The 12,980-nt window shown below is 38.5% G+C and overlaps 1 protein-coding gene across 7 annotated transcripts in view; it reads left to right on the top strand.

Moving 5' to 3' along the window:
- The window catches only part of CYRIB (CYFIP related Rac1 interactor B), a 95,667-nt gene extending 83,647 nt beyond the window's left edge, over positions 1-12,020 (top strand). For all 7 annotated transcript variants that reach the window (XM_021542354.3, XM_021542351.2, XM_021542356.3 and 4 more), the window contains 9 exons: positions 762-883; positions 2,537-2,642; positions 3,642-3,778; positions 4,406-4,483; positions 4,574-4,690; positions 5,817-5,896; positions 6,994-7,120; positions 8,672-8,742; positions 11,131-12,020. In XM_021542354.3, the coding sequence (XP_021398029.1) occupies positions 762-883; positions 2,537-2,642; positions 3,642-3,778; positions 4,406-4,483; positions 4,574-4,690; positions 5,817-5,896; positions 6,994-7,120; positions 8,672-8,742; positions 11,131-11,194 (902 nt within the window). In that variant the 3' untranslated portion in view covers positions 11,195-12,020. The remainder of the gene's footprint in view (positions 1-761; positions 884-2,536; positions 2,643-3,641; positions 3,779-4,405; positions 4,484-4,573; positions 4,691-5,816; positions 5,897-6,993; positions 7,121-8,671; positions 8,743-11,130) is intronic.
- The last annotated feature ends 960 nt before the right edge of the window (positions 12,021-12,980 follow it).

Consider the following 12,980-nt stretch of genomic DNA (forward strand, 5'->3'; position numbering starts at 1 on the left):
AGGTGATTGTTTTTAAAGGTTAAAATATTTTGTTGATTCTTCTCAAAACATACTTCTTACAGAATCACATTTCTTTAAATATGTATATATAACTTTTTGAAATTTCGACCCAATATGCTTTTTGGGAAGACCTTAGCTAATTAAAAGATAATGGAAAACAGCTTATATCTTCAAAGACGGGACAAAAAAGAAAAAGCCCTTCACAAGCTCACACTAGGTCTTTTTGTTCTCAGCTCTGATTGTGCGATAAGTGCAGTAAGGAATAATTTTTAAGAATCAAATATATTTAGAAGTAAAATATATGGCTCTTTCCCCAGGCAGTTAAAGATGAGGCAGACAAGATGAAAAATAATCTGATGCAGTGGTTCTAGATAATAATAGACATGGATACCTCCTGTGCTATCTGCAGTGAGCGTGTCTTTTGAGAGCTCTAAGTTTCTTCCAGTGAGCCTCTACTGCACCCCCAGGTGAGATTATATGTTAAAGACAACTCATCAGGATTTTTTCTCCCAGCTCAGTTTTAAAAAAGTCAAGAAGATAGAATCCAGGTGAATTTTTGGGATGGTAAATAAAGAGACTACTAAAATGAATACAATTAGTCTCTTGGAGTTCCTTATACATTGTAGTAGCTCTTCAGAGAATGAAAATTCTTGATGAGTTGCTGCATGAAGAATTTGTCCCATAGGTGATGGTGTGCCTATTGAATTCCATGTTGTTGTTAAAAATAAATATATATACATTTAATATGTTCTGCTGTTTAGATGCCCAACCTACAGAATCTGAAAAGGAAATTTATAATCAGGTGAATGTAGTGTTAAAGGATGCAGAAGGAATACTGGAAGACTTGCAGTCATATAGAGGAGCTGGCCATGAAATACGAGAGGTGAGCTAGAGCGTTACAATTGTGCACAGCCTGTGGTTGTTCATTGTCTGATCCTAACCAAATACTGCTGGGGTTTAACTTTGCTTGCAGGAGCTGTTTTGGCAGAGCATGTTTTCTTTTAAAATCACTGTCTTGAACTTCTGCTCTGGAATGTTTCTTTTTAACAGCAAAACAGATGTTGCTTGTTTCAGTCATATTAATCCACATATGTAATAGCAAATGATGCTTCTCAGAGTTTTTGGGGTGTTACTAATATTGATTTTTCTTTGTGTTCCCACACAAGCTCATCTCGAGTTGATAGTGAGTTTGGAAAGAGTGTGGTGTGACTACAGTGCAATACTGAGTAGTGTTGACATCCTCTTATATGGTAACTGGAGAAGCCTGGTTTGGTAATCCTAATACAAAAGGCTCTCATTTTCAATCCCTTTTAATTGGCTTTTATTTACTAAAGTAGATGTTTGGAACAGCAGCAAAGTTCCTGTACAGGGTGGAATAAATATTCACCCAACCCCCTTTCTTCCTCACATGCAGCTGGGGGCCTGCACATGGGGGCTGCTTTGCTCATGAAAGAAGGAGTTACTCATTGTAACATATTCTTAAGAAATAGTATTAGATAGGAGGAGTCTCTGTTCACTCCATAGAAATTTGAGATACTCCAAGCCATTCAGCTTTGAGAGTTTTTCTCTCCATGGAATTGCTAAGGTAGGTTTAAGAAGGATGACTGTGTCACACACAACCCTTTGGAGGGGAGACAGTTTACTTGTTCTTCAAGGAAGCAGCATGTTCAGGGACAGGCTGTAGGATCAGGTAGGAATGTGTGTGTGCAGATGCCATGGAGAAATGAGAGATACTCCTCTGAGAGGAGGAAGAAATGGCAAGAAGGAAACTCTCTAGGACCAGAGAGGAGTGTGCTGCAAGCCACAGCCACAGTTGACTGAAACAGTTCTTGAAATCAAGAAGTTGACAGTGAAAATGCTGCAGGAGAGTTATGAGCATTTTTGTTTCTGTTTTCTTAGTATATTTTCAGTTGCTGACTGGAGAGGTTGAATTTAAGGTATTATATGTCTGGAGAGTTTACTGTAAAGACAAAGTCTATACATGTATCCTTCAAAGCTGTGGTGTATGCTGTGTGCTGGTGGTGCTTTATGTTGTTGATTATGCTTAAATGTTCCTGCTGTAATAGTTAGCCTGAATTTCACAGCATTTTTTTTCTTTGCAAATTTGGGAATTAGTGATAGATATCAGCATTAAGATAAGGCTTTGATCACTATTTTTTTTTTTTTTTTTTGCTTGGAGTAAGCAAAGTTAAGTTGTTAATTTTAATTAACTGGGTCTGGTTATGTAAATTTTCTTATCTGAGTAATTTGATTTTTAACCATTTCTTTATACTCTCTCCAAGTTGTTTTCCTGTTCAGGATGCTTACTTTCAACATAAATTTTTAGACCTTTTTGGAGCAGACATGGGTTAGTACATGCTTGTCTCTCAACTGAAAACTTCTTAGTAGGTAGATTTTTAATTATTAGCTCTTCAAACAGTTGTCTTGCATAGGTGTTTTGGTTTTTTGTGTTTTGCTGTTTGGGGTTCTTTTATCAGCAGTGTATCAGTTATTCCAAATCCAAGCATACTTTTCTCTTCTCTTTTTCTAATTTAAGGCCATACAGCATCCAAATGATGAGAAGCTGCAGGAGAAGGCATGGGGTGCAGTTGTTCCACTAGTAGGCAAACTAAAGAAATTCTATGAATTTTCTCAAAGACTAGGTAAGTGGAAAATTGTTAACTTGGGGGTTTTTTGGTCTTAATTAGTATATTTGGCATATTCAGATGTGATCACATTTAGGTCAACTCCTTTGTGGAAAAGAGCTCATATTGCACAGATTCCTCCATACACTGGATAACAGCAATCTTGCTTCAGTGGATATCTGAGAGGGGAGAGAGAATGGAATCATCCTTGTTACTCTTCCTCTACTTCTTTAGTAACTCAGGAAAGCAGTAAGCAGCTGATTGATTGGAAATTAGTTAGCTAAATAATCAGGAATGAATTCTGTCAGTGTTTTTGATACCAAGAAAGAGACTGTATTATTCCTCCCTAAACACCAGAAATAATTTGCTGTGTGGGAATGCCTGATCTTGGTTCATACACATGCAATACTTGAGATGGTGCTTCGTGCCTCCTCTGAAACTCACTGATGTGATGGCAATGCTGATAAAACCTATGAGACTTGTTTTTCACCAGCTTTCTGTTGTTATCTCACTTTTAATCAAGTTTATTAGCATAGTTTGTAAAAAAGTGTATTTAAAACATTAAACTTGTTGCAGGCAAGTTCTGCTTTTTAAAATGGGTGAGATATTTTTCTCAAGAAGATGAACAGGAAGCTGGATTATAAATTTATCTTAAATAAGGTATGACTTCTGCTTACAGCTATGTGCCTCTTGAATTCTGTGTTCTCCTAAAGGCTGAAGTCTGCTAACATAGATTATTGAAATATGTTCTACACAAATGTTGCGGACAAAGCTTGAGTAGAACTTTTCAAGAACTTATTTTTTGTGGCTGTCAGTGCTGATGAGACATGGTCTGTACAGCAGTTTGAATGTAAATATGACAGCAGCTGACACATAGACGAGCAATTCATCAAGCCCTGTTATTATTAACCACCATGTATTTTGGCAGCTGTGTATTTTAACTCTAGCATGCAGAATAGCAGCCAGTACTGACCCAAGGTGCAGGTGTTGTTGCAAACTCCTCTCGTGTGGTTGCAGAGGCAGGACTGCGGGGCCTGCTGGGAGCCCTGACGAGCACTCCGTATTCCCCAACACAGCACCTGGAGCGAGAGCAGGCTCTTGCTAAGCAGTTTGCAGAAATTCTTCACTTCACACTCCGATTTGATGAGCTCAAGGTAAGAGCTTGTCATCAGAAGGGCTGGAAAAAGAAGCCAAGTGTGTTTACTAAAGCAATCTGGGTTGTGTTCTGTTCTGGAATAGAATGTGCAGTGGATACTCAAATATCCTAATATGCTTCGCTTGCTCTCCTGACCTAGAGTTAGATTAAACTGGAAAGCAGATGAAATACCATATTAGCTTTAGGCACTTGCATTTCAGCTCACATTAATCATATTTCTTCACCCAAATTTGGCATATCTCTTGGGATAATGCTGCTGCTTTTAGCTTGTGTGCACTCATAGTCCAGCTATTTCCTTGCTATGTGCAAAGAACTAAGCTGAAATTATAATTAATTTGCTGGTCTGATCCTTGGAGTCAAATTAGCAAAGCAATTTTTTTCAACCTACTAACTTCCAACTTTTATTTAGGAGATTGTTCCTTTTCTCATTCCTGTTAGAGCTTGTTCTGAATCTGAGAAACCAGAAAGCTTTATGTTGTGCTTACCAGTTCACAGCATGTCACAGTCCTTTTTGCTTCACATCAGGAAGTGGAATATTTTCATGTTGGGTGTATTATATTTTATGAAAACTTGTCCTTACTTTTCTTGAATTTGTCACAACTGTCTTGCTTCCATATCTACATAGATGACAAATCCTGCTATACAGAATGACTTCAGCTACTATAGAAGAACTCTGAGCCGTATGAGGATTAACAATGTCCCAGTAGGTAACCCTTGGATAAGATGAAATATAGTCTTCTACCACCTCTCTTCTCCATGTACAGACAGCTAAACCCTTTCTTCTACTTTTTAGGCAGAGGGAGAAAATGAAGTAAATAATGAGTTGGCAAACAGAATGTCTTTATTTTATGCTGAAGCGACGCCAATGTTGAAAACCTTAAGTGATGCCACAACAAAGTTTGTGTCAGAGGTAAGAGTATAAATTTATGGCTTGGGTAATGTGCTTCACAGCACTGCAGGGCCAGACATAATGGTCATCACAACCTCCACCAGGGCATCTAGAAATAAAACTTGGTGTTTGGAGCCTCAAGAAATGTAATGCGTCTTTCCCAGATTCTGTAGAGTTAGGGACTACAACCAGGCACTTTGTGTATGCATCCCCAAAATTTAATGGGTAATGTCACATCAGCAGTGATGGCTTTCCTCAAGCAGGGAGCTGGGACAGGTATTTTGCCTGCATTGTGGTGGTTTAGAGCAGAAATTTCAGAAAATTGGAAGGGAAACAGCTTGATTCTCTCTGCTTGAAATAGAGAATGGAATTGAAGTGTAGCTTCCAGTTTCCTCTTTGCCCTCCCAAGACTCTTTTGTTACACTGTGTAAAGTCAAGTATACTACATTATTGCAAAAGGGAGAAGGAACCTGAACTGGAAAAGTATTTCAGCATGTTGACACATCCCTATATTTACCCTTGACTGCCTAAGTAAATATTAGTTGTAAAATCCAATCACCACAAGTAGTGTGCTTGCCTTCTGGTAACTGTGATGATTTTTGATTTATGTGTAAAGAATGCTCACTATTTCTTAGTAGAAAATAATTTTACATTACATGATTAATGCAAAGTTACATCTGTCATTTAATGTTTTTTTTTTTTTTCACCTGAGTTCTGCTTTATGCTTGAAATGCCTTAAGAAAACTGTCTTATTTTACATTTATTTGTGATGGTTGTCTGCCACAATTTTAAGTTTTGCTATTACAGCAGATGAATATATTTGGCTATAGAAATTTTTGTCTTTGAAGGAGCAGGTTAGATGATGATTCCTTCAAAACTTTCCAAAAGTCAGTCATGTCCAGGGTGTAGTTCCTTGGCTACAAACAAGCAGCCAAAACCCATGTGGTAGCCTTTGCTCTGTAAATTGCTAATCTATATGATAACATTAAAAAAAAGCCAGTGGAAGTCTACCTGACTTACCATAGTTGTGTTGATGCTTTTAATTGCTCCACATTGCTATGCCAGCAGATAACTGATTTGACTTAGGTTTTGTAGTATAATATTTCATTATAATTGAATTGTGGAAACTGTTCACCTTCTTTTGCAGAATAAAAATTTACCAATAGAGAACACAACAGACTGCTTAAGCACCATGGCCAGTGTGTGCAGGGTCATGCTGGAAACCCCGTGAGTACCAACACTGCTTGGGTTGGGTGTGAGTCACCTCTCTGTTTCAGACCTGACTTGTGATGCATGAAAGAAATAAAATTGGAGTAATTAGGAAATGTGATGTTTTCTTTTTATCAACCTAGTTGTTTACACTGACATGAAACCACCTTGTTTCATTTTGCCAGCCATGGAAATCGTGCGGTCTACTTTTCTGAACATATTAATATTTAAAAATAGAATGGCTATGGAAGCTAGACAACCTCTTGGCACTCTTTATAAGTGGTTTTCTCATGTATTATTCAGAGAAATAGGCTATTTGAGCATGATTGCCTAGGGTCTCCTGAAAGAGGGGCTGTGGGCAGTGCTCTGGATGTTGTGTCCTTGCTGACTGGCCTGGCTGATTGCTCCAACAAAAGGACAGTGCTCTTCTCAGGGGAATTAACAGACAACTTCTAGGCATGAAGGCAGTCAGTTGTCTTCTGTTTATTTAAGAGGCACTGGGATATAACCAAAGTCACACTAATCTTTGGTTATTTTTAAAAATCTGTTGCTTCTGTATTCTAAATAGTTTTCTATTGGTAAAATTACTAGGGCATGAGCTATCTCATTTTAATAAGTTTCTGTCCAAATACCACAGGACATTTGTTTTGGAGTACACTAAGAGCTCCAAGCATTTATACTCTTACTCTTCTTAGGAATGGACTGTTCCAAGTAAAAAAGCAGTTAAAGGTTGTCCATTCGCCTGCCCTTTTTCTTCTAAGTCAGAATTTCGAGTGTGTATTAGAAGATGGCAGGGAAAAGTGTAGGAAGCACTGGAGACAAAGTTAGTATGTATTGTTTTGATATTTTTAAAAATTAATTTTTTTAAATTGAAAGAACCTGATTGCTTTAGGTTTGAGAATTTTTATTAATCTTCAGGTAATTTTCTAAACAATCATCTGACTTTTGGCAGGTTATTGAAAGGAATAAAGAAAACTCTCAAAAGTTTGGGGTTGGTTTGTTTTTTCTCTGAGGATTTATAGTAGAATTTATCGCTTTAATCTTAATTTGGGAGTTACTAGTATTTACTGTTATCTTGTGTTTCATAGATAATAAGCTGTGTTTTTAAATTCCAGTGAATATAGAAGCAGGTTTACAAATGAGGAAACAGTATCATTCTGTCTGAGGGTAATGGTGGGTGTCATCATACTCTATGACCACGTGCATCCAGTGGGCGCTTTTGCCAAAACTTCAAAAATTGATGTAAGTTTACTGTTGCTAAATAATCTCCTGAGTATTTAAATTGTGTGTAGGCTCTTTTTGTGTCTTGCAGATTCTAGTAGCAGATGTATGCACTGGGTTGGTGCTAAACACGTAGCTGTGAGCAAAAATATATATTTAAGTAGTGAGAAATACAAACAAGGCCTTCAGACATGTAAGTGGGTCATGAAAAATCTGTTTTTATGTAATTCAGGTAGTGTCTAGAAATACTTGTAAGCAGTGGTTGTGATGAAAGATCCAGATCAGAAAGTAACAATGGCCCCTGGTTTGTTCCTCACTGACTGCTCAGTTCACCATCCACCACACTTTGAGTTAACTTTCTACTGTTGTTTCTTAGTAAGCCTGTGGAATACATGCTTTTACTCTGGGTTTTGTGGTTATTTCAAAGGGAGTATTATCCCATTGTATTAACTACAGTTGGTCATTATTTCACTGGCTGAATGCAATAATTCTTAATGGATTTATGATAAACATGTATTTTTGCTCACAGTTCCTTTTTTTTTTTTTAAGGTTGATGAAGCAGAGCTTGAAAGTTGCATTCACTAAAGTTGTCATAAAATGGTTTGGGTTGGAAGGGACCTTAAAGATCATCCACTTCCAGCCCCCCTGTCATAGGCAGGGACACTTTCCACTAGACCAAGTTGCTTAACACCCTGCCCAACCTGGCCTTGAGCACTTGCAGGGATGGGGGAGGCACAACATTCAAAGTCATTCTCCCTCATCTTATCACTATGTGCTCTTGTAAAATATCTCTTTCCAGCTCTCTTGTAGCCCCCTTTAGGTACTGGAGGGTGCTCTGAGGTCTCCCTAGAGCATTCTCCATGCTGAGCAGCCCTAATTCTCTCACCTTTTCCTCACTGGAAAGGTGCTGCAGTGCTCTGATCATCTTCATGACTCTCCTCTGGACAGCAATGTCATTTTTCTGCTGGTGACACGGAGCTGGTCCAGGTGGGGTCTTAGAAGAGCAGAGCAGAGGTAGAGAATCACCTCCCCTGCTGTGCTGGCCACATTTCTTTTGCTGCAGCTCAGGACAGTGTTGGCTTTCTGGGCTGCCAGAGCACTTTGCTTGGTCATGTTGAACTTCCCATCCAACAACACCCCCAAGCCCTTCTCCTCAGGGCTTCCAGTCCATTCCCTGCCCAGCCTGTGTTTGTGCTTGGGATGGAGTTGCAGGACCTTGCACTTGGAGTTGTTGAGCTTCATGAAGTTCACAGATCCTACCTCTCCAGCCTGTCCAGGTCCCTCTGGATGCCTTCCCTCCCCTCCAGACTGGCAGCCACTCCACTCAGCTTGGTGTCATCAGTAAAGTTGCTGAGGATGCACTTGATGCAGCTTTTTAAGTAGCTAAGCCAGTCTGTGATAGGAAGATGTAATACTGAAGGCTTAATTCCTTTCTAATATCCAGAAAATGTCTTTACACTGCTGCTATTTTTAAATACTAATTTTTGATCTTTTACATACTGAATATAAAACATTCCTGTAAACTCAGAAGGTATTAGCATGGAAAAAACTGTAATTTTTTTTAACTCCTAGATGAAAGGATGCATCAAAGTTCTTAAAGACCAGCCTCCTAACAGTGTAGAAGGCCTTCTAAATGCTCTCAGGTACTCCTTTATGTTTCTTGGGGTTTTTAAATGTTTTGATGTGAGTTTTCATAAATTGTCCAGGGCATTTTCTTTACAGCAAAGTATTCAGTGACTGTTACAGGGAAAGATGAATGTAATTATTGCAAGCTTTTCTTCTAATGTGTCTTGAGACAAGGATGTGTGAAGAAGCCTCTGTGTTTTAACAGGGTTGTGAATTTGCAGTTGTTCATTCTAAGATAACCTTTTCCATGCATGCAGGTTAAGAATGAGTCAGTATGGCATGGTAAGTAACTAGAAATTGTTTCTTTTCAGAAAGACCTAAAGGCTTGAGTGTCTGCTGTAGAATAGATGAGACAAGAATTTGTGACATTAATTGGAGAAGTAAAGAAAAATTAATAATTCAGTATATTAATCCAAAACCTGCTAATTTGGGTTGTAAAGCTGTATCTATAGTCAGTCACATGTTCATTGTGTGGGTGTTCAGCATGGGAGAAGTGGCAAGCAGTGCAAAAATGTGATAGGCAGATGAAGTCTTTGTTTTTGTCCTTGCTTGGAAAAGTATCATTACTTTGGTAACAAATAACTGTAACTGGGTGTTCTTACTCACGGTCTTGCTTGGAATGTGGCAACTTTAGTTTGTCTTGTCTGAAATTGTGCAGTTGTGATTTGTTTTCCTTAGTAGTGAAGCTACTTTAATTTCATTTGCCTTCTTTTTAGTTTTTGTATCATGATGTAGTAAGGAGTTAAATAGTGTGGTGGATTCTTTTGCAAAGTTGGTTCAGATTATTAGTTAAAATTTTTTAAATCCATGCCTAATTTGAAACTTCATGTGATTATTTCCATGCTAAAATCATGTTCATCTCTGAACTTCATAACATGATCAGTCTTTAAGATGTTAATCAGTAAAAACAGAGGCTTCCAGAGGGAAAATGCTGCATTAACATTTATTTCTCACTAGTTTATTGTGATTGCAGCTGCCATGATCACCAGTCTTTACTAGTAGCCCATTTTTCCCATCGTTGCTGACACTATGAAAGTACATGGAAGGTGTAGTTCAGGTGCTCGCTGCACTAAGCAGTGACATTAACTTTTGGTTAATTACACAATTAACTTTGTAGTTAGCAGTGTAAATCCAGTCCATGCTCTCAAGCTGTGCTTTCCCTGCTCCAACCCTTCCCATGGGTTAGGACTGCTGTAACAGTCCTGGTTTTGTACCTTTGATTACTCTCTAGGTAGGATATTTAAATCTTTTCTAAACCATGTTTGGAACTCTTAGGAAGAGATGCAGGGTGAGCTGCTGTGTGCTCATGTGATGAAAAGACGTTCGAGATGTCATTGTAACAAATTAAGTCCAAATCTAAGTCTTTGATTCTGGAGGAGTGAGAAGTCCTTGTGTTTTCGCAAGAGACTGATAATGTGTTTCAAAAACAGATGGAAGGTGGTATAGGATTTTGGAGGGAGATCAGCTCTTTGTAATTTCAAATTCATCTGAGTATTGTAATCATGTTCAGCTTTTTCACATGGGCAGAATACCAAGAGCAATAACTTCTCAGGATTTCAGAAAACCTTAGGCTTCTTGTTTGTTGAAAGAATAAATTGCCAAAAGGTGCTGAAATCTACAGTATTATTAACTTAAAAACTAAAAAGTAATTATTTATTTATCAAGTGAACAAGTAAATAGTACTGCAGTTGTGGATAACAATGGCAGTGGTAATTTAACATGTTAAATTTAAATTATGAAGTAAGGTTTATTTGCTTTTAGCTTACGAAGGAAGATCAGGGAAATTAATCATACAAGAAAGTCTGCAACTAAGATGTCTTTTAAAAATAGAGATAGCTAGTTTTTTTATAGTGATTTAAAAATGTGCTGTTATCTTAGAGAATTTTGAAAGGAGAAGAAGCTGAAATAAGCACATGTATGTGCTCTTCAGTTTTAGCAGCACAGTTACTTCACTAAGTAGAAAATTAGGTTGAGAAGTGATTAAATCCGTTGTCATTCAGGGATCCTAGGAAGGTTTGACTACTGGAAGTTTTGAAAAAAATGTTCTCAAGCTGTCTTATTTGAAGATTTTTCTTGTGGGCAGAGCCCTCAGAGTTAGTGGGATGGATAATTAATTATCTGTCACAAGTGGTACTGTGAGCTTACTGTGAAAGCCAATGTCCAGCTGAGGCTTATTTTGAACTCCCCTTGGTGCAAAGCTGCTAGATGCTAGTTCTGGTTGGCAATATCATTTTCTGATCAGAATGTCTGACTTGTGTTCTCAGTGATTGTGGAGTGGGTGATGATCCATGGCTGAGGGTTTTGCTCTGGTACAGTCAGGTTGAGCCATAAACAAAGAAATTACACATTTGTAAGATAAAGTGCAATAGCATCTATGCTCATCTTGACTTTATTTTTGTGTTTAGGTACACAACAAAGCATTTGAATGATGAGACTACCTCCAAGCAAATTAAATCCATGTTGCAATAACAATTACCTGGAATTCGCACCTGCTGTAGACAGTATTCTGCAATGAATGAGATGCACAGATATTATTTTTTTTTTTAGTGATTGCAACTACTATCTCGTTCATTCTTGCTTTTTATTTTCTCTCTTCCTGTTTACTCTTTTTTTAATCACTTTCTTGTACCTAAGTAAGCTCAGACTTCTTTTCTGTGCCAAATCAATAAATATTATCAATTCTGGAAAGTATTTCTACTTTTCAGAATAGCCATCCTAAGTGGCAGCTAATTATGCGTTGCATTTGGATTTCTCTGTACTGGGGAAAGATTTGTGACTTGAACTAAATATTTTTAAACTTGTGGTTTTTTTCTTTTTTTGAAAAACTAATATTTAATATTGCTTCTTCTGCATGGCAAGACTGCCTACTTCTGCTATTTAAAAATCCCTTGATGACTTCATTTTCTATTGCAGCTTATTTTCATGTGCAGCCATGAGGAAACTAAAAGCAGATTTGTTTAAATTAACTGTGTTTGTACAAAATGGTACCCAACACAAAAGTTTTTTTAAATAAGTAAAAACTGTTTTGTTTAAAAGTTACGTTTGCATTTTGACTCATTTTTGTAAGGATGTATGTTGTATGTTTAACCTTTAATAACTAACGTTAAACTGTGGTGTGTGCGTAGCAAAATTACGTATGCATGTTCATGTCAAATGATTGGCTGTGGATAAGATAATAAAATCAGCTTTCATTTTTCTAAGTGTGGTTTGATTTACCAGTATTTTGAGTGAGATGTCTTCGTGCTCTTTTGGATTTTTACAAAAAAATAAATTTATAAATTTTATATAGTGAAAACTCTGCTGTTTCATTACCAGTAACCAGTGGCCTAAGCCACTGATTTAAGCCTGGCTGTTTTAGATTTCTTGCTCTCCACTCTGTGCTGCTTCTCTCTCCCTGAGAATTATTACTCAGGTAGGGTTTGTGGTAAGCAACTTGGTGCAATCCATATAGATCCCAGTGGACACTGCTGAAGAACCTGTGTCTGGGCTACACATACTCCTTCCTCATACAGCCATCAGAAATGACTGCACACTGAGCTCTCTCCACACCAGGGGGTGGGGAGATGAACTCCCCTTGCTCTGTACTGCTGTGTACCCTTATGGATCTAGGTATTGTACTGTGTAAAATCTGAATAATCACAGCATATTAAATAATGTTTCTTCTTAGGGAAACAGTTTATAGCAACAAGACTTACACAGGTTGGTGAAGAACATTAAAGCTCTTTTGGGAGGGAAGGGATTAAGGGGGAAAAGTACAGCCCTTCCAAAGACCTTGGCAGGTTGGAGAGATGGGCAGAGAGGAACTGTCTAAAATTCAGTAAAGGCAAATGCAGGATCCTGCACCTGGGGAGGAACAACCCAAGGCACCAGCTCAGCTGGGGACTGACCTGCTGGAAAGCAGCTCTATGGAGAAAGACCTGGGGAAGAGCAGCTGTCCGTGAGCCAGCAGTGCCCTGGAGGCCAAGGCCAGTGGTGTCCTGGGGTGTGTTAGGAGGAGCACTGCCAGCAGGCTGGGGAAGTGATCCTGCCCCTCTACTCAGCCTCACCTGGAGTGATGTCTGCAGTCCTGACCTCCTCAGGACATGGAGCTCCTGGAGTGGGCCCAGCACAGGGACTGGGAACATCACTCTTACAAGGAAAGGCTGGGGGAGCTGGGCCTGTTCAGCCTCAGAAAGAGAAAACTGAGAGGGGACCACATCAATGTCTGTCAGTGCCTGCAGGGAGGTGTCAGAGGATGGACCAGGCTCTGCTCGGT

Source organism: Lonchura striata, chromosome 1 (assembly GCF_046129695.1).
Source record: "Lonchura striata isolate bLonStr1 chromosome 1, bLonStr1.mat, whole genome shotgun sequence".
Classification (NCBI taxonomy): Eukaryota; Metazoa; Chordata; class Aves; order Passeriformes; family Estrildidae; genus Lonchura; species Lonchura striata.